This window comes from Acartia tonsa, chromosome 3, assembly GCF_053477335.1.
Source record: "Acartia tonsa isolate MP-2025a chromosome 3, ASM5347733v1, whole genome shotgun sequence".
NCBI lineage: Eukaryota > Metazoa > Arthropoda > Copepoda > Calanoida > Acartiidae > Acartia > Acartia tonsa.
In genome coordinates, this window is record NC_137262.1 from 48,277,356 (window position 1) to 48,299,942 (window position 22,587).

Consider the following 22,587-nt stretch of genomic DNA (forward strand, 5'->3'; position numbering starts at 1 on the left):
ATATTGTATGTTTTGATATATTTTAAATATTACTTTTTTTGTAGCGCAAAACTCAATAAATAAGGCATTTCGTATTGATCGATTAGCATTAATCAATGGTAAATTAAATTATAATGAATAAAATCCATGATAAGGTTTTTAAAAAAATATTTTACATTTAATGATTAGCTACTTAGGTTTTGTGATTTTTTTCCTTTTCATAATTTTTTTTTACATAAAAAGTGTTATTTTATTCCTGCTATGCAACTTTTTAAAAAAATTGGGGAATAGTCCCTTTCGTGACATAGCACCTTAAGGTGCGATTTGTCGTATTTTTAAAATGGCTTTTTATAGGTTATTTTAGGTTAGGTTAGGTTATATTGGGTTAGGTGATTGCCTCACTGGGTTAGGTAATTGGCCCCGCAGGGTTAGAGCCCCCCGCAGGGGCTACAAATAGGAGAAAACCTACTGTGAAAAATACCAAGAATCGCCCCTTAAGGTGCGATGTCACGAAAGGGACTATACCCAAAAATTGTACTTTTTTCTTATCTTAAACCTTATCAAATATAAAAAAACATTCCTATTTAGATGAATTTTCAGGTAGCTGAGGTTGTGAAAAAACTTGCCACAAATTTCACACGGATGTTTCTTTTCTTTGCCATGACTAGATGTGCTTACTAAAATTTATGCATAAATGGATTTGTAAATAGGTACCTACACGTTTTCTAATGCTAATGGATTTATTATTACTTGGATCTTACACCAGATTATCATGTGAAACTTGTAGCGGGCTAAAATAACAATCCAAGCCCATACACGCCCATTACCCAATCCCATCCCCTCCTACAGAATACTGAACTGACCAATAAGTGATGTCCTTGTTAGCAACCTAAATTAACGACAATTTGTACCCTGTCTGAATATCCACGTATATTCTACCATATATTTTTATACTGTAACATTTTCATGAAAGTAGGGAGTTTAGTGGGTAAGTGATTAGGAAATTTGCATTCTGTTAAAGGTACAAAAGTTACGAATCTAACCAAAAAGATGTGATGTTGTATTCATACTACGCCTCACTTTTATGATCCATTATTTTGGGTAGGTTTTAGAAAATCTACAATACTCAAGGTTAGATAATAATGAGAAAACTGCAGCTAATACCAAAAACATTCCTATGCAGATTATGATTGTATCTCATTTCTTTACATGTGAATAGTATCAAGACATAGTGTCAAGAATAGTCAAGACAGCTTTTGTGTTTGAAGCAAGAGAAAGTAAATTAAAATTCCCACAATTATGTAAAATATAATAACTTATCCAATTATCCCTGTAATATTTTCTCCGTGTTTTTCCTTTAAATGTGTTTCATATTCATACTTTCCATGCACAATAGCATCACATTTATCACATGAGTATTCTTTGTGCTGTTTATATCTGTGATTGATCAAATGTTTTCTGCGATCAAAAGTTTTGTTGCATATATCACAAACGCAATGTTCAACTTTGTGTGTTAATTTATGGTCATTGAGTTTTCGCTTTGTTGTGAATGATTTGTCGCAAATAGTACAATTATGTGGTATAGAATCCACTTTATGATATCTTTGGTGCCAGTTCAAGTGTTTCTCACTTTTAAATGATTTATTGCATACTGGGCAAGTATTTGGTGAAGATTCATTAGTTCTTTCTTCATCAGAATTAGGTTTAACTTCATCAATTACTGTTTTAATAGTATAAACATCATTATATTGAAGCTCTTTAGGTTGAATTTCTTCAGTATTTATAATAGTAGGATCATCAACTATCTCATCATTCAATTCTTCAGGTAACGATGTGTCATTTTCAATCATTTCTTCTTCTTCATGGCTTTGACTTTAAATAAGAAAAGATTGTTTAAAACTACACTTTAACTACAGGAAAGTTAAGCTAAAGCAATAGACAAAGAAAACAAACTAGAATAAAACTGAAACTATTTAAATTTACTAATCTATCTTTAATAAAACGGTTTATAACAGACCAAGATGAAATAAAAAATGATCAGATTATTATACATATATGAATAAATATCTGTTTATATATTACACAAATAAAATTGTATTGTTACATGTAGGTTTAATATTAACCAAAAAAGTTAACCCTTTAAACTTTCTACCATTCACAAATCCTTGAATCAAATGAGAGTTGCATATTTACAGCAGGGAGTAAGGGAGGGGACAATTAATTCAATTTAAGAGTTTCTGAAGAAAGGCCATGAAAACCAGAATAATCCCGAAAATATGGTGGAAATTGTAAAGTGATTGTTGATTAAATCTAGAAAACCATAAACTAAGAAAAAGTTCCAAGAAAAAAAGCAATCATTTGAAAATAAGATTACCAGTATTACAGACTGACATAACCATTCTGTAATTAATTACTAGAAATATCTCCCTGGAACTCTCCAGATGACAGGGAAAGAGAAAAGAGATTTGGGGGCAAGTGATGTGAACACGGAAAAAAGGGGCAGGCAGGCGTGTAGCTGGATGGGCAAATGTATGACCCGCACGCCTTCCTGCCCCTTTTTATCCTGTTTATTTCCCCCACCTCCCTTCTCCATTTCCCTTTCTCGTCTACTTTTAAAAAGGAGGTGGTGATGAAGGGAGTGAAATATAGTATGGGAGGGGGGCCGTGTATTGATATTTGAACTACTCTCTGTCTGCAAAACTATATATATTCAAAACTAACATAGCGAGTAACGGCATTTCTTGCGCAAGTCCCCAAACTCAGTCAGAAACTGCTAAATTCTTGCACATTCCCTTTAAGCCAGTCCCCAAAGTCTGAGACTCCTAAAGATTGAATATTCGATCCATTGTCCCCTCCCTTACTCCCTGTATTTACAGGCATATTGAGGGAAACGAAACTTTATAAACCATGATTTGCAATAGGTAAAACTTACCTTGTATGAATATACAATTTTCTTTTGGTAGTAAAACTTTCCCCACTTATTAAACATTCATTAATATTTTTAGATCTATTAATTTTCAAATTTTTAACTTTGTTTTCTTTGGATATATTCAAGTTTTCTTGTTGGTGATCTTTTAGGTGTAAATCATAGTCAATCTTTCCATTAAGAACAACTTCGCAGAAACTGCATTGAATAATTTGTTTGTGTTGTTTATAGATGTGGTCAACCAGGTACTTTTTACAGTCAAATGTTTTCTTACAATATTCGCAGATACTTTCTTCTGTGTTATGTATCCTGAGAGGCCAATACTTAAAAATATTATAAACTTTTTTCTATTTAAGAATTAGATATCAAGTGTAATAACTATGGCTAGGCAGCTACAGCTCAGCTGTTTTCCAATTTTGGACTATATACATAAGAAGTCGAAAATAAAATAAGGACCCCTAACAAAGTTGTAATATTTTTGGAAAACTGCAGAATTTAAATTTTTCCTTGTTCAATAATCTAAGAACTAGCCACTAAATATATAGTCAGCTTCCCAGTATAGCTAAACAGGTTTTACAGTTTAAAAGAATTCCAAACTTTTAAGTATTAGTCCCTTGAGTGGTTACTTAGTTGTTTCTTTGTTTTAAAGGACTTTCCACAAAATTGACACGGGTTAGTTGAAGCATTGCCATTAACCTATAGTAGAAAACAAATTTAAATAAGGTAAATAATAAAAAATATATTTAAACAATAGAATCGTCCTAAAATAACCCTTCAAAAGCTACTGTGAAAATACGATGAAACCGGCAACTTCGGTTTCTTTCCATGATCCGAATCGTAAAATAAATCTTATCAGAATAAAATAACCTGAAATTCTCCATCCAACTTCTCTTCCTTAAAGGCATCATCAAGAATAATCTCAGTGTCTGTTCCTCCTTCATTTTTAACAACAATCTTTACTGTAACTTCATCAATATTATCAATGATACTCTTTTCATTATCATTATATTTTAGTAAAATTGGTAAAACTTCAAATATTTCTGTTTGAAGCTCGCATAAAGAAATTTTACTTTTCAATTGTTCATTAAATGCTTCTTTCAATTGCAATGGCAGTTTAGGATCAATCTTTTCAAGACACCATATCAAGATAACTTCTTCAAACGTAGGAGAAATTATTTCATCATCTAAAAGTTCGTGTTCAAGTAATTGTTGATCTTTGGGCATTATAATCTTATCCCCTTTCTTTTTCAATTGATTACAAATTCTTGATCTGAACTTCAGGTAAAATGAATCAATGCTTTCATTATCTAAATATTTTATGTCACAAATGTCGAGAATATTTTCAATATCAAAATAATTCAAGTCTTTGTTGTTTGGTTCCATTTTAAAGTTTTTTAAAAGCTCACTGTTATTTTCTGAAATGTTGACTTTGTTAACCATAACTTCAAAATATCACAACATATTTAAATTTTCTTATTTACAATTTCAGTAGAATTCAATATTTCAACAACCTTGGGGACCATTGAAGAAATGTGCCTTTGTTACAATAACAAAAGATACAATATACTTAAAAATGAAGTATTTTTTAAAGTATTTTTTTTATAAAAAAAAACTTGTTTGAATATATGAATAAATATTTTTTTCATTTTAGGCACTTTTAGCTGAATGATTGGAAACATAACAATAACATGAACAATACCCATTATTATTGTTTATTATTTTTTTATTATAACAAAAAAATAAAAGGAAATTTGCTTCAATTAAATAGGAGATGGATTTTTGACATCAATATACTGGAAATGATCTGCCTGGCTGACTCCAGGAAGCCCCGCACTTCCAGGTATTGGGTTACCAAGAACATGCGTTACACTAACACCTATACAGAATATAACATGTTAGGTAATATTTTATTTTTTGTATAAATATTAATTTTTTGGTTATTAATGAATATTATTACAGATAATAACTTTTTTAAAAGTAAAACTTAGATCATTCCTTAGGTATTAGAAGATTTTAAAGCCAAATTTAAAACATGTTAATAAATAGCTACAAGTTTACAACTAAGCATTTATTTAAATAATTCCAACACAAAATGTTCCTACTCTTTGCTCTATGTCTTTGCTCTACGTTCTTACTAGCGGCTAGGACCCTAGTGGTCTCTAGGTGCACTTGTGAGGGGAGGACAAATTAACAGATCTATAGTATAGTGTTCTACGATAATGACGAATTGGTGGTGGTCAATTTTTAAAAAGGAGATTTCTATTTGGAGGATGGAGGTACCCTTCCCAAAAATAGTTAAAAACCTACCCTGCACCTTTAGCGTAAAGGATATCCATATCTATTCAGCGGTGTGCGAGATCCTTTGCTACAGACAAAGAAAATCTCACTACTTTATAAAATATGATGTGACTCCAGCTATAACTTTTACCTGACAACCCTGGTTCATGTTTGGGTACATTGCTGAGTTGATATTTCATCTCCTGAACAATTGGCTCGGCTATGTCAGGGTCATGCGCCTCTCTGTTCACAGGATATATATGGTTAAGTTAATAGAAAAGGGGTGCAAGAGTTTTCAACAGCGCAGCATCTTTATGATTTACTTTGTCTTTCTGTCTGTCCGTAAGTACTTAACGCTATGGAGGAATGTTATTTTCACAATTATTATTAATGAAAGATAGCTGAGATTTTACTAATATTTAAATATTAAAACATATGAAAATACGACTTAAATGTTTCGTAAATTTTACACTTAATTTATGCTTGATTTAGAACCACTGAATATCTGCTCTTTAAATCACTTTTTCGATATTTCAATCCATATTTGTTGTGATACTTATGGCTGTTGTCATCCTTGTTTTTATAGTAGATGAAAGGTGCAAAAGTGGGTTTGATGCAGTAATAGCTAATGTAGTAAATTAAGATAAGTTTTGAAGAAAATCAGGAAAAAATTCCCCTGTCAATTGTTTGGTTTTTATTTAATCCGTATATATCCTTTCCTAATATGCTCATATAGTTCAGTATCCACTGATGTAACAAACCTACATTTGGGACAATGTATTATCTGCACATCAGTACCATGCACCTTCTTTATGTGCTTATTAAGATCTCCTTTTCTGGCGGCTTTGTAGTCACACTCGGGACACTTTAGCCTCACTTTCTTGTGCACAGCATTCACATGGATAGTTAGATCTGACGGGTACGGGGCCACGAAACTGCAACCCTCAAACTCACAATTATACGCTTTGCCCTCGTGTCTACGTTGATGTTTTTGTAGATATTGCAGAGTTATTGCAGAGTAATCACACCATTTACATTTATATGTTACGCCTTCATGTTTAGACTGATAGTGTTGATTAAAGTGAAATTTACTATTTGTTGAATAGTCACATTGATCACAGATTAATTTGTGCTCCTTGTGTCTGTTGGTCACATGCACGGCTAGTAGTCTCTTGTTTTTGGTTGTAAATGCACAAAAATCACATTTAATGGCGGTCCCAGTGTGCTTTGGCATGTGAGCATCCCTGAAAAGTGAGGATAAAAGAATTATTTTAAAGCTCAATCAAAAGAAAAACTTTTAATCAAGTTCCTTTACAACCTATTTCTAATTTTATCAAACTTCTGACTAACAGTTCTAAGCAGAAATAAGCCTATGCAAGATTTAACAACCAACAAAAGTCTTGCATTTGCCAGCGAAATGGTCATTTTAATATTTTGTTCAAACTTATTGACATAGATTTTGCAGTTTCTACCTTGGTTTTCCTAAATAGTTGCGATTGTTTTTCCTTATGATCTTTATATGATTCACTTTCATGAAAGTTACCATCCTTATTATAAAACCCCTTATAAAAGGGATCTAAAGGGATGAGACAATGGCACATAAATTGATGTACATCCCCAATGATGATACTCAAAATTACCCCTTCTGTAGATTACAATTAGTGGTTGAAACGTTTGGATACTCAACTTAATAAACAAACAAATCACAATTCAATAAAAATCCCCAAAGTAAGAAAACATTATTATAAATCTTTGGGGACTAGTATAATCAACAGCCTAATGTCCCCTACCTCCATGCCCTTGTCCCCACTTCATACCTGAGATTTGAGAGGTTACTAGTTGAATAATCACAATGACGACATTTGTATTTGATGACTCCATTTTCATCAACTAGCTCCTCTATATTCTTAAAAGCGTCTTCACGAGCCTATGAATCAAGGTAAAATGGATAAGTAAATAAAATTGAACTCTTCAGATGGAATTAAAAAGGATAAAAATTTTACTGAATAGAAAAGTTGCAAATATTCCTAACACCTTACAGCAATCTGCCTAGTCCTACTCTTTCTATTCATGTTACTTGTTAAGGCATTAGTAGGTAAAATTATTAACATATTTAGTATTATGCTGTTTGGTTTAGACTAGAACAAACACATTTGCATGTTCTTTTCACCCTATGAAAAAATCTACTAAATTTCTTATCCTTTTACCGCTGCCTTATTTCTATTATTCTCAGTGTGAGTTTTAGAAATGTGTGAGTTCAGGGACAGCATGGAAGCTCCTATGAACGTACATTCATCACAGTAATATTTCTCCTCCATATGACTAGACCTGCAATCATATGACATGACCAATAGAATAAAATAACACTTTGTATAATCAAATTTTCCATATATGCTTATTTAGACGTTTATTTTATCTCCTTATAACCATGTTTTTTATAATTATTAGATATTTTATATTTTGGTCAGTCATCCCTATTATGTTGCACCAAAGCTGTTGGATTTCTCGTTTTAAAGGGACATTTCTTGCAGTAAACCTCCACCTTCTTGTGTACATGTTCCACATGATGCTTCAAATTTCTTTTATGTTTGGACTGGTGTGTACACCCTTCCCAAGGACAGGGGTAGGTCCTACCCTCATGCACAGCCTGTCTGTGTTCTCTCAACTTACCCACATTTCTGGCAACGTAGTCACAAAGGTCACACTTTTCTTTGGGTGAAAAATGCCAGTAGATTAAATGTCGTCGGATTATCTTTCTATCCTTAGTGCTGGGCGTTTTAAAATCACACAACTCACACTCCTGCATATCTGCCACCTCTCTAATATGCTGCATGTAATTTTGTGGCCGTTTGGCGGCCTTTTTGGCTGTCCGACACTTTTTGCACGTATGATCTATTTCCTCTGTATGTGATTCTTTTAAGTGTTTTTCCATTAGTGATTTTTCTAAAAGCAGTTGTTTGCACAGACAACAGCTGAACATTTTGTCCATGTGAACCTTAGAAATGTGTCTGCTATAGGCATTTTTATTGGTGGATGTGTATGGGCATAGTTCACATTTAAAGTGACCTTCCTCTGTTTCCTCTCCATGCTTCTTTAATCTATGTTTCAAGGACGATGTAAGATGATCAGAGCTATTTCAAATTCATCTATGAGAGCTAATTCCCAGATATGTCATTACCAAGAAATAAAATCCATAAAAGGGTCTATAAAAGTCCCATAGAACAAAAAGATACAACAATTTTACAATGAAAATTTCAGCCTTGGGTATTTTAAAGTATTTCAATGGAGATTATTAATATCTGAAATTTTTAGCCCTTCTTGTATTTTTGTAATTTTAATAAACTTCACCACTTAAAAGAATAGTAATAAAGCCCTTTCATACACTACAACGTTCTTGCCTGTGTGCAGTTAAATTTTTAAGCTGTTTCCCAACATAATTGCAATCTTCACAAGCATAGGATTTCTAGAAAAATAAGGCATAAAAAGGTTAGCCATAGACGTCCAAGGACGAGGGCCCCTAAAACTTTTAAACCCTTCATAATTTTAGAAAATACATTAGAACACCCCTAAAAATTTTTAAAACCCCTTATTTAACAAAAAAAATAAAAAGCTTGGACGTCTCTGGTGTTAGCGAAAAAAATTTAAAATTAATTCATTTTTAAGTTAATGCAGAGTAAGTGGCCCTACCGATTTTCGACTTGGAACTTTTTCATGTTGAAAATCATCGGGATCCATATCATTCTCTCCAGGTACATAGTCTTGATCGTCATCAAGCTGGTCACCAAAATCTGTAAATTGGCACATTCTCAAAATTTTGATTGGTTGGTCCATACTATTGAACCAATCTAATTAAGTAATTTTTCTTATCATATAATTTTTTTGTCCATTGACTTATCCCTTAAGATCCCTGCAAATTAGAATAACTGTGCTACCTGAATCTTGAAGGCCATTTTCATCATTTTCAAGTTTAAGATTTGGTTTGAGGGTTTCAGTATCATAGCAATCAGACTTCAGGTCATGTGACTCATCAAACTCGTCCTTTACCTTTACAAAGATAAAAAGTAAATACCATAGATGCATATCTTTCAAAATCCTTCATTAATGGGAGGGGGGGGGGGGGGGTGAAATTATAAGGGTATATTAAACTTTTTTACGTCAAGTGGGGAAAGAGATGGAGATGTGGAGGGAAAATATTCAACTTACCTAGTTTAAAAACATAAATTATTGATGATTTTAAAGATTATTTTATCCCCATTATCCTATCCCTGTATCCCAAATAATTTTTACTTTATCTCTACCTTTACGTTATCTGTGGCTGCGAGGTCACAATTTTGTCGCTGAATTTGCTGCCAAACTGTTGAAGCTCCATCGACAGCCGTAGCTGCGTCTGTAATCAAAATATGTTTAAACTTTTGAGCTTCACTGTTTTTGGATATTATCCATTTTTAAGGTTTTTTTGGAAAATGCTATTCTTAATTGCACAAGAACAATCTTTTTAAAAGACATAAAATATGATTTATTGTGCGTAGTCGTACAAACTAACGTATTGACAATGACATAACTAATTAAAGTGTAACTGCTTTACTAACAATATGATAATAATCAACCTGTACAACACTGAAGAGCAACCACAAGAGTGTCAGTGATACCATCCACAGAAATAAAATCATTAACAACTGTTTTGATCTTAGTCACTGTCTCTTTAGCTTCAGTTATAGCCTTTAGTTTTACATAGAAAAATAAGCAATGGAAACAAATTCATGTCCTGCCCTTTTGACATTGGCCAAAAACCGGATCAAAATGGTTCTGGATGAGTGGAAATTTAAACAACTAAGGGGGGGGGGGAGTTTGTACAGTTATAGGAAATGAAAATACAGTATCAAATTTTGCCCTGGCCGTTTGGGCTTGTTTTTATAGTTATCAACCTAATTCTTTTTGTAAACTCTTATATGATTGGATCTACCTGTAAAACTTTGAAAATTGAATTTTGGGACTTTCCCTCTAGGGGCTAGTTGGGCAAAAGACCCCCCCCCCCCCCCCAAACACTTAAATTTTAAGTTTTGAGCTTATTTTTTAAGATTTCGAGCTGATTTTTTAAATGGAAACTTTTATTGCATAAATGAGTAGATTAGCAATCCCATATTTCATTTTGCACTTTATTTCTAGGGGCTTGTAAGCTCAAAACTTTTTGTATTTGTATTTTGTATTTGGGGGGGTTGTTTTACCCCAAAAGCCCCTAGAAGTAAAGTGCAAAAATGAAATATGGGGTGGCTGATCAACTCATCTGTGTATTAAAATGTTCCATTTAAAATATCAGTTCGATTTCTTAAAAAATAAGCTCATAACTTAAAATTTTAGTTAGCTAGCTAGCCCCTAGAGGGAAAGTCCCAAAATTCAATTTTCAAAATTTTACAGGTAGATCCAATCATATAAGAGAGCTTACAAAAAGAATTAGGTTGATAACTATAAAAACATCCCCAAACGGCCAGGGCAAAATTTGATACTGAATTTTCATTTCCTATAACTGTACAAACTTCCCCCCCCCCCCTTTCTTAAAAAGTGTTCTAATTCTATATTGATCTATTCCTGGGCGGCATTTTGAATTGCTTGCGAAGCATCATTAAAAATTTCTATCTCCTCCTCTTTAATTGTTTCACAATCTTCAATGCCATTTATTTTGACATTTACGGAAGAATCGAATTCTATGGATTCATTTTTCCTATCAATATACAATTCTTCATTTGATGGCAAAGTATCCTCTATAAACTCTATAAAGGTACGTTCTGACATTTTAGATTTTTGGTGGATTTTTAATATTTTACAATTCGAACATTTTAAATTCTGAAATCATGTTTTTTAAAAAATGATTAGAGCAAAGTAGACTAAGATAAAAGAAGAGAATTAGTCAAAATAAAACTAAATTTTGTAGATGCTTGATGTTCTTCTCAAAGTGCCTAGCAAGCGCAAAACTCCCTACCCTTATTTTACAAATACAATCGGAAGTGATAAGTTTTTGGTGTGTTTTACCCTAGGTTAGGGACTCCCACAGGAGTTATGCATAAAGAATAAAAAATACCACCTTTATTTTTAATTTTTTCAGTACACATGTATGGGTTTCTGTGCGCTAGTCACTTTAAGGTAAAGCAACAACGAAACAAGTAGGTTTAAAAAAGTTTAATGAAATTTATCATATTAATCACACTGTAAATGCATCGTGTCACATATGAATGTAGTAGATTATAAATTATTTTATTATGAAACATCCCCTTTGTGTATATTAGAATGTTTCTTAACATGAACCAAATATTTAGAATAATTTGAGAAGTCCAGCTTGCAAATTTTGCATCTTACATTGTCCTCCTTAATCAATATAATTTTTATTGTTGAAGTTTTAAAAAAAAAATTGAGAAGACGAGATATAAGCAAAGTTTTTTTTTACTGAACTCTACTGACAAAAAGAATAGAAGATTACAAGATTGAAAACATCCAAAAAATCGAAGCTCTAAAATCAGGAGGGAGGACAAACGAACAACTCTTGTAGAGTGTCAAACTTAACAAGAAACAAATTTATTTTAAAGTCTAAACAAAATTATGTATGAATTTATTGCAAAATTGGGGTAAATACAGAATGCAATAAAAGGACATTCTTTCATTTTTAGGATTTGATTGAAGAGATGCCTTGCTTAATACTATATTGTTCCTTGTAGATATAGGAATCATTAATCCAAAAATCAGATGAATAGGATAATTTATTATATCATACAAAATTTTGCTTTCAAAAGTTAGAGATCATGATCTTTTAAATAGACGTACGGATAATCTCGATTCAATTATAGAGTTGCTACGCTTCCTAAATCGTAACTAACTGTTATGGAAAGAGGCCAATTTTAAAGGTCTAAATTAATGAAAAGAGCTTAACGTTACGGACATACAACGGACAGACGGACGTATCCTTAGTATAGAAAACCTTCGCTTTTAACAATGTAATAATTGAATTTGTTTAAATTACTGAGCAATCTTTACCATGATAAAATAATACTTTATTCAACAAATTTTGTTATATCCATTTCCTTATGATATTCTCTAACATGATTCAAAAGATTTTTTCTCGAGTAAAAAACTTCTTCACAAAAATCACATCATAAAGAAGTGTGGCTCACCTTCCGTGGTGGTAGAAGCTTGATTCACTCTGAAATACAGCAGCCATTAGAGATCAATCATACATCATCGCAATAAACAACATTGATAACATCACAGATTTTACTGCCAATATTCTGGAGACTATTTATACAGGATTCTTCACTTATGGCAGCAATCTTCGTCATTAATATCTTCAGTTTCAACATCACCCATTAGGTTGAGTCACAGGGAATCTTCTCTTCTTGTTTCTCTAAAATAATAAGAAGATACAGATTGGCGTCCCCCTTCTTTAGAGTCTAGCCCCATGGCTAGCAGGAAGCATGACGAGCCATAAAGTCCACATCAGGATGAGGATCGTCAAATATATGGTCAGCATCTGCAGTATTGATTAGTTCATCCAAGTGGGAGTAGTCCCAGTAAAAACCATGTTCTGCCCATATGCGTTCAGCTGTTGAAGGGGAGATAGGTGCTGCAGGTGATGTTGATATTGGTGATGTTGATTCAGACCTGTTCAATGTAATAGATGTGTCTGGAGAAGCATTTGTTGAAGATGGTGCTGATGAATCTGTTGCTGCTCCATCAAGTTGTGGTAATCTTTGAAAAGTAGCTTTAATTTTCTTTTTTGCATTTTCTTTGATTAAAGCTCTTCTATCATTATTTTCAAGAATATTATGTTCATCCAGGTCTGAATTTTCCATTTCATTGGCTACAGCCAATTGCTGGGCTGCTTGTCTGCGTTGGTTTTCCATCCATATATCTAGGTGTTGATAAATTGTTGGTCTAGCTTGTGCTGGAGAGTTGTTTGAAGAATTATGCGATGATGTTTGTTGTTGAGGTGTAGTTGTTGGGTCTGATGGTGAAGTAGTTGAAGATGAAGACTCAACAATGTTTGATCTCTTTGTCCTGACAGGTATTGTCACATGATATTCTTCATCAGAAGATGTATCATGTGAGTCCTTGAGAGGGTTCCATTCGTTGGTTGTTTTAATAGGACTATGTATAATTTGTTGCTTAGAATTGGCCTTTGTTACAAAGCAACGATTTTTGTCAGTAATGTACGTTTTAGATCTTAACGTTGGCTGTTCAGAGTGTGTGTGAAGCATTTTCTGAATTTTGACTTTATTATCTTGAGATGCAGTAACAATGAAAATATCTTTGGCCTTATGCTTATCATTTTTTGATGTAATTGGAATGACAAAATCTCCCGGCTGTGGATTAGAAATTGGCTGTTGAGGTAAGGAGGAGTTGTGTTTTTCATTGTGAGAGTCTCTGACTGTTTTTTGATGAAGTTTTAATCTTTGGTAATCTATATTTAAACTAGCGCCAGTATTTAAATCCCTGTTAAAGTAAATTTCATATGCAGAAATCTTACCATTTCTCCTTAACTTTTTATTGAGCAATTGAACAACATATTGAATTGTGGTATTATTGACCTGTCTACCATCAGGTTCAATTCTTATTAACTCCTGTTCAAGTTCATAACAAGCCTTATCAATGACGGCGTTTTCATTGATATTGAAAACGTCAGTATTGGTCAATGATATTCCAATTTTGTTAAGGTCTTGATCTTTATTTTCCAGTAAGGGTTTGAAACCTGGGGCATTGTCAACTTTAACTATTACTTCTCCTGATAGTTTGATAGGAGAAAGTAAATCAATGAGTCCTTCTTTCAGATCTTTATGGGATTCGGACTTTATAATTTTGGCTACTGTGAAAGAAGAAAAGTTATCTCTGATTGCTAGAATAAATTGACACCTTCTGCGAATGACGTCAGCATGGAAATGTGTACCTGGGACTGTAGTATCAGTTTTAGAGTAGTGTGGTACAACAGAAGGTATTTTTTTCTGGCTGGAACAGAAATGGCAGTTTTCATATAATTTTTCAAGCTCAGGGGTAAGCCCTACAGAGTAGAAACTGCGATCAAAATGGTTTTTAAGCTGACTTTTAGTTGGATGATTTAAATTAGTATGCAGTTGCCATAATACAGCTGGTAAATGACTGGAAGGAATAACAATCTGCTCATATCTAACCGAGGCAAATGCATTTGGTTTAGATGTTACAATCAATAACCCATCACTATTTAGTTTTGCTACAGAAGAAAGCCTTCTTATTTCAGAATAAAATTTGCCACTTTGTTTGCTAGGGGTTTTGCCTGATGTAATTAAATATTTAGCTTGTTGACATGCCCTACTTTCATCCTGCACATTTTTCCATGCTGTTTGATTGTTTAAAATAGACGGTATAGACTCAACTTTGGCTGCGTTTATGGCATAAGGGTTTAAAGTGTTAACAGATTCAGAAACAAAGTTACAAATGGCACAGTAATCAGCTGCACATTCTGATGGGAACCTTGATTGGTTATCCCCGCAGGCGTTAAGTTTACCTTTTCCACTAACCAGTTGAACAGTGATAGGTATTCTGTTAACATTAGTTATAAGGGCTTGAATTCTAGGATTTGAAGAATGTTGACCTTTCCTAATAAGATTACAAGCATCAGCCACTGCTTTTGAATCTGGGCAAATAATTATTGGTTTTTTGCTTTCTTTCAATATATGATATTCAGCTGTAATTGCTGTTGCAAAAGCTAGGGCCTCTAATTCGCAGCTGTTCCATTTAGAATGGTGTTCACTCAATTTATTGGAGTGAAAAGAGACAGGTAATTTGGAGTTGTCTTTAACAGCATATAAAACATGTCCTATTCCAGGTTTAGATTTGGCTGCGTCAACTACCAATAAAAGTTGATCATTTGGGGAAGGCAGATATAATGTTTGCAAGTTGTCAATTGCTTCCTTAGCTTTATTGAAAGAAATTTTTAAAGATTCATCCCATTGAATGTCCTCTTTTGAATCTTTACCAGCCACAATCTGATCAAAAGGATCGAGGATAATGGTTAGGTTAGGGGCTGCAGGCATCAAAGTTTTATATAGACCGATCCAAGATCTTAGGTCTTTAATATTTTTAATGTCAGATGAAGTTGTATTTTGCAATGAATTTATTCTGTGAGGTGAAGGGGACAAGTAACCACCCTTTTTCCAGATCCACCCTAGTATATCAACAGAATCAAGAAAGATTTTTGTTTTGTCTGCAGAGACTTTTAAATTGGCCATATGTAATTTTGACAAGACTTGTTCATAATTGCTGGCTGTTTCGGCCGGAGTGCCGCCGCCGATATATAGATCATCGGCGATCCTGGCAACAAATCCAGATTGCATCTCAAAAGATAATACCTTAGATAGAAGTTCATCTAATTCCTCAGATTGTCCTAGGAGACCTTGACCGCTGCGTTTCATGAACCTGAGGCCTCCAAAGGGTGTTGAAATTCCAAGCCATGCGCCGTCATCTGTAGAAATATGGTTCTGAAAAAAACCTTGATAGAGATCCATTACAATTATATGTTTCCAGCGGCCCAAATGTAAAAAAATGTCTTTGGGCTTTGTAATTTGGGTAGGGATATTTTTTAAATGGTCATTGACTTTCCCAAAATTTACAACTAATCTGACGTCTTTTGTGGTCAATTGATCTTTTGGTTTATTTTTAGCCCTTTGTTTCCTAACCAAAAAAGCTGGACTTACATGCTGTATTTGTATGTTGTGTTCTTGAGGGATTCCCAAAACGTTAGCAGCCGTGAATTCATCACATACTTGTTGTAGCAAAACTTTAGTAGAATGATCATAATTGATATTGTTAACCTTATTAGCTGGGGGACGAGATTCGTTTGCCCAGTTAAGACGACAAATGTGGCGGCCAAATTGCATATTATATCCCTTGGACAGATCTTCATTGAAAACTTCCTTATATTTTTCATTTGTACTTTCTATAAATTTAATAATGTTTTCATCAATGCCATTTGAATTTATTTGAACAGATTTATATTTAATTTCGCCATCAATAGGAAAGGTTAAAGTTGCGAAGCATTTAGGTTCAACATTACAAGTAATATCCATGTCCATAGTTCTTATTTGAATCTTATTGTTGCCATGTTTAAGTTTAATTATATCATCAGTGGAGTTCGTAACAGAGATAAAACCATTGGTTACCTGGCATGTTTGAGGAGGTGGCCATCGTTCATCCTTGTTTTGGTGGCATGGTTGAACTGCAAGTAGTTGATTTTCTTCATGCGGTACTTTATATGAAACAGCTTGACCAGGTAAAACAGTGTGAACATGATTGTTTTTTACAATAAGATTATTGGCTGTGGTTGAAGCATTGGTGGGTAAAATCAGCATTCTGTTTGTCTCAGGAACTGTATATTTGCTATTTATCACAATATTTTTGTTGTTTATATCTTGAACTAGTTTGTTGTCTTTAATAAAATTGTTTCCACCGACGAAAGAACAATGTAAATCTCGTACAACAATTGCTTGGAAACGTAGTTGAAAATTGTTTCTGTACAATATTTCATCAATTTCGCCCATGGCAGGCAGTTTAGTCTTTCCATCGGCTAGGTTGCTTAGTTGATTGTTTGGTTTAATGAAAAATTGGTGATCAACGGCTGTAGAATATTTGACAAATGAAACTGTGGCCCCGCTATCTAGATCAATATGAACATTTTTGCCGTTTTTGTCTTGTAATGTTAAAATTTGTGAAGGAACTGGTTTGATATAATTACATCCTGCTGGCTGGTCACTGAAATTAGGACATGGATTAGATGGCATAATATTTTCTGTTCTGAATTGATTACTATTTTCAACAGATAATTTGGTAACCTGTTCATGTGGAGATATAGGTTCGTAACCATATTCAGCAGCAATGTCGTCTTCTAGTTGAAGGTTGGATAATTGCGCGGTGGCTCTCTGTAGCAGTTGTGTTTTATCTTTTTGTGACATGGATGGACAATTATCTTCACCTACATAATGGCTGGTGAAAACTTCTCTAGGCTGCTTTGAGAGCTGGCATAAGCGGCAAAAAGGAGGTAGATTTGAACGATATTGAAAAGATCTGTTTTGAGCTGAAGGTTGGGGCGGCTGTGGTCTTGGCCTGGGGGAGGGTCTGTATGGTCCTCTTGCGAATCTCTGTCTTGGTTGACGTTGTGTGTTGGAATAATTACATGCTGGCTCTGCATCAGGTTGGTCATAATCTGGATCAGATTCTTGTGGCTGGGTATTAAGATGTGAAACTTGAGGAGAGATTTCCTCAATTTCTTCGATGTATTGTTTTGCTTTGCTGAGTATGTCTGACTTGAAATCCATCAAACGTTTAGTATTGCCTATTTTGTGACAGTATGCTTCTTTGACGTAGGCTGGTAATTTTGGATGGAGAAGTTGGAGGACATTAACAAGAACAAGATCTTCCATTGTTGGAGATAGTTTTTCATCTTCTGTAAGTACTGTATTCTGCCATTGAACAGTGTCCCCAGTTTTTCCGAGGTTTCCCATGATGAGGCTCCTGTAGTTATTGTACAATCCAATCGGTGTAACATTTCCAGTAGGATCATACTTGATATCTAGAATATTAAGGAAATGAATTCCTTTCTGCTCAATGCCATAATCTTGTCTGATTTTTTTGTATATCCAGTCTACACTTGTGCTGTGTCTTACTATCGGTTGATAATAATCTTGATGTACAAATTTCGCAATTATGCAGAGAAATTGCCGCAATTCTTTTCTAATCGTTGATAAATTAGATTCTGTATCTGCAGCATGTAGAACTCTGATGCGGTCTGGATAAGTTTCAGCTGCCTCCCATGTTGTATATTCGCCGCCATTCAGGAATTTGTGGAATCGTTCGTCAACTTCTAGATAAATCTCGAGTGCATCTTTCCATATGTTGAATGTTGTGTCGGTGACTCCTTCAGCTGGTAGGGGGTTCGGTGCATATATCTTGAGGGTCGCCATTGCAATGTTATCACAAGTTTATGTATGATGTATGATTGATCACCAATGTTATTGTATTTCACTTTTATATTGAAAATTTTAAAGTTTTAAATTGAAGGAAATTTACTTTTTTTTTTATTTGCGCGGTTGTGACCGCAAAGAGTCTTGTTTTCACAAAATTATACTTTAGGTTTAAAATGTTTTATTAAAATCTTTGATAAAATTAAAATGGTTTAAAATATATTAAAAGATTAAAAGGATAAAGTAAAGATAAAATGTTTTTTTTAGAGGATTATTTTTTCAAATCCCATTTTTTAAAGGTAAGTTTGATAAAATCAAAAACCGTAAAATAGAGGAGATATCACTGAATATTTTATCACATCTCCAGGTAGCGTCTTTTCCCGGCCTGGGCTCGACCTCGCTGCCACCACATAAAGAAGTGTGGCTCACCTTCCGTGGTGGTAGAAGCTTGATTCACTCTGAAATACAGCAGCCATTAGAGATCAATCATACATCATCGCAATAAACAACATTGATAACATCACAGATTTTACTGCCAATATTCTGGAGACTATTTATACAGGATTCTTCACTTATGGCAGCAATCTTCGTCATTAATATCTTCAGTTTCAACATCACCCATTAGGTTGAGTCACAGGGAATCTTCTCTTCTTGTTTCTCTAAAATAATAAGAAGATACAGATTGGCGCATGTACAAACATTGCTTTTATGTTTTGATTTGTGTTTCTCTAGTTTGTATTTGGAAGCAAATGATTTACCACATATGGCACATAAACTTGGAACTGTATCAATCTATTGAAAAAAATATGGATTTATTTTCATGAAATAAATAAATAATACTGAAATATAATAAATCTGCTAGATCAAAATAAATGGATATAATATACGTGAATATTATAAGAGGGGAAATTTTGTTGTCAATTTATGTTGCTTCTCAGTCCTAATTAATTGGCCAGTACGATCCTTTAGTAAGAGGGAAGAGGAGGGGGGGATTTTGTAAATAAGGTAGATTGGGAGTTCCATTATATTAGCTAGCTAGAAATACAATTTTATTACAGTAGACGAAAATCTAGTGCAATATCCAAGTAATAATATCGATTAGGAAACATCTCACATGTAGAAAATATTCTTTAAACAAACAATGACCTGATGATATCTTTGGTGAAATTGTAATAATTTTTCTTTTTTAAAGGATTTTCCACATTCTGAACATTGATGGCTTGAGTCTCCTAAGTCATACGAAAAATCAATTTTTAAATTGTCTTATGACAAAATGATGACCAATTAAATACTTATTTTGTTAGAATAGAATATTTTTAAATGGTATAAATAACACACAAAAACTGGAAAGGGAAGATCATTTTAAAAACTTTTAACAAAACACTTAAGAAAAAATTTATGTAATTGTACTTTTTCCTACCTTCTTTATCAGATTTTTTCGGCTTTGGTTTTCTTCCTCTTTTCTTTTTTACAACTTCAACTAAATTTTCATTAGGATTTGATATAATACTTTCTTTTGTGTTATCTTGAGGTTTATTAATGTGAGTCAAGTATTTAGTATAATTGACACAAACTTTAGAACATTTTGAACATTTAATATCACGTTTATGCTTTTCACTTATGTGTAACTTTAGGTCATCTTGAGACGCAAAACTTTGTTGGCAAACAGCACATGTACAATTTTCATATTTATGGATTAGTTTGTGTTTATCTAAACGATATTTTGACTGGAAAAGTTTGTTGCAAATACTACAGGTACTTGGTTTATTGTCCTGTTTATGGTAGCGCCCGTGCCAGATTAAATGTTTTTCTGTCTTAAATGATTTTTCACAAATTGTACATTTAAAAGATATATTTATTTCATCAACTTTATCATGATTATCGAAAGAATCAATAAATTCTTCTTTGATGATTAAATCTGTGTCATTTTCAAAACTATCTATTATTGATTTAAGATTCTCATTTTTATCTGTGTTATGAAGTTCATTGTGCTTCTTGAGATTTAATTTGGAGTCAAATATTTCATTGCATATATCACAGGAGTAAACATTACTTTTCTTTACATAGGAGGCAGCCTAAAACAATAAAAAAACGATATCAATAGGTATTATTTTTCTACTAAAAATACAGGGAAGGCAAAATGCCGGTATAATCTAATTATTAAACAACCCTTCTTTTCTGTCAAAATTTACACAATTGCATACATAAAATGTTGGAAAAGATTTATCGACCATTGATCCATCCCCGAATCCCAGTGTCAACATCTTTAAAATGCTTACCTCTTTTACATCATGATTGATTTCATTTACTTCAATTTCATCTTCAGAATACATTGAGGCATCATCTTTTGTATTAACTTCATAATCTATATTTAATTCACCTTTAACTAAATCACTTTCAATTTTATCACTTTGATTCAACTCATTTTCAAATGTGTCTTTAGTGTCAAAATTTATAAGAGAAGGAATAAGATTAAATATATTTTCTTTACTTAATTCTAAAGAAGATTTATTTTCAAGTTTTTTAATAATAAGTCTGGGCAATTTAGGATGTATCTTTTCTAAACACCAAACAAGAATAATTTCATCAAAAGTATAATAAATTATTTCATTATAGTCTAAGATTAAGTTCTTTAAGGTTGATTTGATAATATCTCCTTTCTTTTTTAATTGCTTACAAATCATATTTCTAAAATTGTTGTAAAATGTTTGGAGGTCTTCTAGACCATTATATTTTACTTCACTGAGTAAGAGTATGTTTTCACTTAATTTTATTTGATCATTTAAATCCATCTTTTTACTTACAATTTAGCATACCATTTTAAATTATTCTGGAATGTAATAAAACTGAGTTAAAATTCATAGAATTACATTAAAAAAAATATAACAAGTTTCTAATTTTTAAATATCATGTAAAGGCACAATAATATGGAGTAAAAATTGTTGCATTATTAAATTAACGAATAAAAAAAGCTTTCAATAGGCACGTTACATTTTGAGTATTTTAATACATAAATTAGTTAAAGTAATTTGTAAAACCAATGGCACTTGACTTAAATATCAAGGATGTAAATGGATAAGACAATAGCCGATAAATCCCGAAACATGTTGCTCAAAATTACACCTTATGTAGATGACAATTAGTGGTTAAAACCTCAGGACACTGAACTTATTAAACCAACCAATCAAAATTATATAAAAGTCCCCAAAGTTGTTAAGCTAACGAATACTACAGGGTGTTTCAATCAGGGTTTCGGATCCGCATTGATTTTATGCGGATCCGGATCCGGATCCGGATCCTCAAAATTTGGTCAGTGCGGATCCAGATCCGGATCCGGATGCGGATCCGGATCCTACTGGATCCGGATCCGGATCTTTGACAATAAAAATAAAATCACCAAATTTTTTAAAAAATTTTATTCTTTAATTCAAAGTCAAAAATACTTTTAATTTTCAAGTCTGAACCTAAACCTTAAAGATTGGCTCTCATCAAAAGAATGTCTGAGATTTGATATAAATTTAGGTAGATTTTTCCATTTTTTCCGCATTTTTTGGAGTCTAAGGATCCGGATCCGGATCCGCATTTTTTTGCGGATCCGGATCCGGATCCTTGGACTCAAAAATATGCGGATCCTTGCGGATCCGGATCCGGATCCAGATCCGGATCCGAAACCCTGGTTTCAATAGAAACGTCTTTTTTAAATTCGTAATTATGCATAGAAAATAAAACAATTATATAAAATGCTTTAAATATTTGGAAAACCTATTCTGGGACATTTATGTTTCAAATATTTGAAAATTATTTTTTCAATAACTTATGCCTCAAAAACCGGTTTTTCCAAAGGCCTTATTTTTGAAGATTTACGGATTTAAGGTTGTGGAAAAAATGTGCACATTTTTAAAATTCAAATTGCGCGGCTTGCATTAATAGTAGAAAAACGTCATGCATATCGTTAGAATCGTCATAAACTCTAGTTTCTAAAAATAAATGTACTATTATAAAGTGCTATTTGTAGTTTAGGAGCTACGTTGAAAAATGTGAGAAATGTTGAAAAGTTTAAAGAAAATTTAAACATTTTACCACGTAGCTCCTTTACTATACATAGCACATGAATGGTTCTTATTTATCCAAAAACTAGAGTTCATGACGATTCTAACGGTATGCATAACGTTTTTCTACTATTAATACAAGCCGCGCAATTTGAATTTAATTTTCAAAATGTGCACATTTTTTCCACAATCTTTAAATCTATAAATCTTCAAAAATAAGGTCTTTGGAAAAACCGGTTTTTGAGGCATAGGTTATTGAAAAAATAATTTTCAATTATTTGAAACTTAAATGTCCCAGAATAGGTTTTCCAAATATATAAAGCATTTTATACAATTGTTTTATTTTCTATGCATAATTAAGAATTTAAAAAAGACGTTTCTA

The 22,587-nt window shown here is 32.9% G+C and overlaps 4 protein-coding genes across 6 annotated transcripts in view; all 4 read right to left on the bottom strand.

Moving 5' to 3' along the window:
• The window catches only part of LOC145314429 (uncharacterized), a 7,067-nt gene extending 2,722 nt beyond the window's left edge, over nt 1–4,345 (bottom strand). The window contains exons 1-5 of the mRNA XM_080154322.1: nt 3,773–4,345; nt 3,518–3,601; nt 2,912–3,213; nt 1,310–1,851; nt 560–656 (exon numbers count right to left, since the gene is read on the bottom strand). Coding sequence (XP_080010448.1) covers nt 560–656; nt 1,310–1,851; nt 2,912–3,213; nt 3,518–3,601; nt 3,773–4,345 — 1,598 coding nt within the window. The remainder of the gene's footprint in view (nt 1–559; nt 657–1,309; nt 1,852–2,911; nt 3,214–3,517; nt 3,602–3,772) is intronic.
• Nucleotides 4,317–11,052, bottom strand: LOC145314430 (uncharacterized). The gene is made up of 12 exons (XM_080154323.1): nt 10,768–11,052; nt 9,790–9,900; nt 9,481–9,569; nt 9,115–9,226; nt 8,870–8,970; nt 8,581–8,645; nt 7,656–8,280; nt 7,390–7,509; nt 7,000–7,109; nt 5,902–6,426; nt 5,334–5,425; nt 4,317–4,781 (listed from the first exon to the last, which is right to left on the bottom strand). The coding sequence occupies exons 1-12, from the start codon at nt 10,970–10,972 to the stop codon at nt 4,666–4,668; spliced, it is 2,271 nt and encodes a 756-aa protein (XP_080010449.1). The 5' UTR covers nt 10,973–11,052; the 3' UTR covers nt 4,317–4,665.
• Nucleotides 11,053–12,370: 1,318 nt separating this feature from the next.
• On the bottom strand, nt 12,371–16,517 carry LOC145314434 (uncharacterized). 2 transcript variants are annotated; one of them, XM_080154328.1, is made up of 4 exons: nt 16,360–16,515; nt 15,895–15,977; nt 15,550–15,678; nt 12,371–13,428 (listed from the first exon to the last, which is right to left on the bottom strand). In XM_080154328.1, exons 1-4 carry the CDS (start codon nt 16,382–16,384, stop codon nt 12,631–12,633), a joined length of 1,035 nt encoding a protein of 344 aa, XP_080010454.1. In that variant the 5' UTR covers nt 16,385–16,515; the 3' UTR covers nt 12,371–12,630. The 2 variants fall into 2 exon arrangements, with proteins under 2 accessions (XP_080010454.1, XP_080010453.1); XM_080154327.1 differs by having other exon boundaries at nt 15,550–15,977; nt 16,360–16,517.
• Nucleotides 16,518–16,587: 70 nt separating this feature from the next.
• LOC145314432 (uncharacterized) lies at nt 16,588–20,982 on the bottom strand. Of its 2 annotated transcripts, XM_080154326.1 has the most exons (5): nt 20,436–20,982; nt 19,577–20,231; nt 19,303–19,385; nt 17,029–18,948; nt 16,588–16,948 (listed from the first exon to the last, which is right to left on the bottom strand). In XM_080154326.1, the coding sequence occupies exons 4-5, from the start codon at nt 18,154–18,156 to the stop codon at nt 16,946–16,948; spliced, it is 1,131 nt and encodes a 376-aa protein (XP_080010452.1). In that variant the 5' UTR covers nt 18,157–18,948; nt 19,303–19,385; nt 19,577–20,231; nt 20,436–20,982; the 3' UTR covers nt 16,588–16,945. The 2 variants fall into 2 exon arrangements, with proteins under 2 accessions (XP_080010452.1, XP_080010451.1); XM_080154325.1 differs by lacking the exon at nt 16,588–16,948 and having other exon boundaries at nt 18,614–18,948.
• Between the last annotated feature and the right edge of the window lie 1,605 nt (nt 20,983–22,587).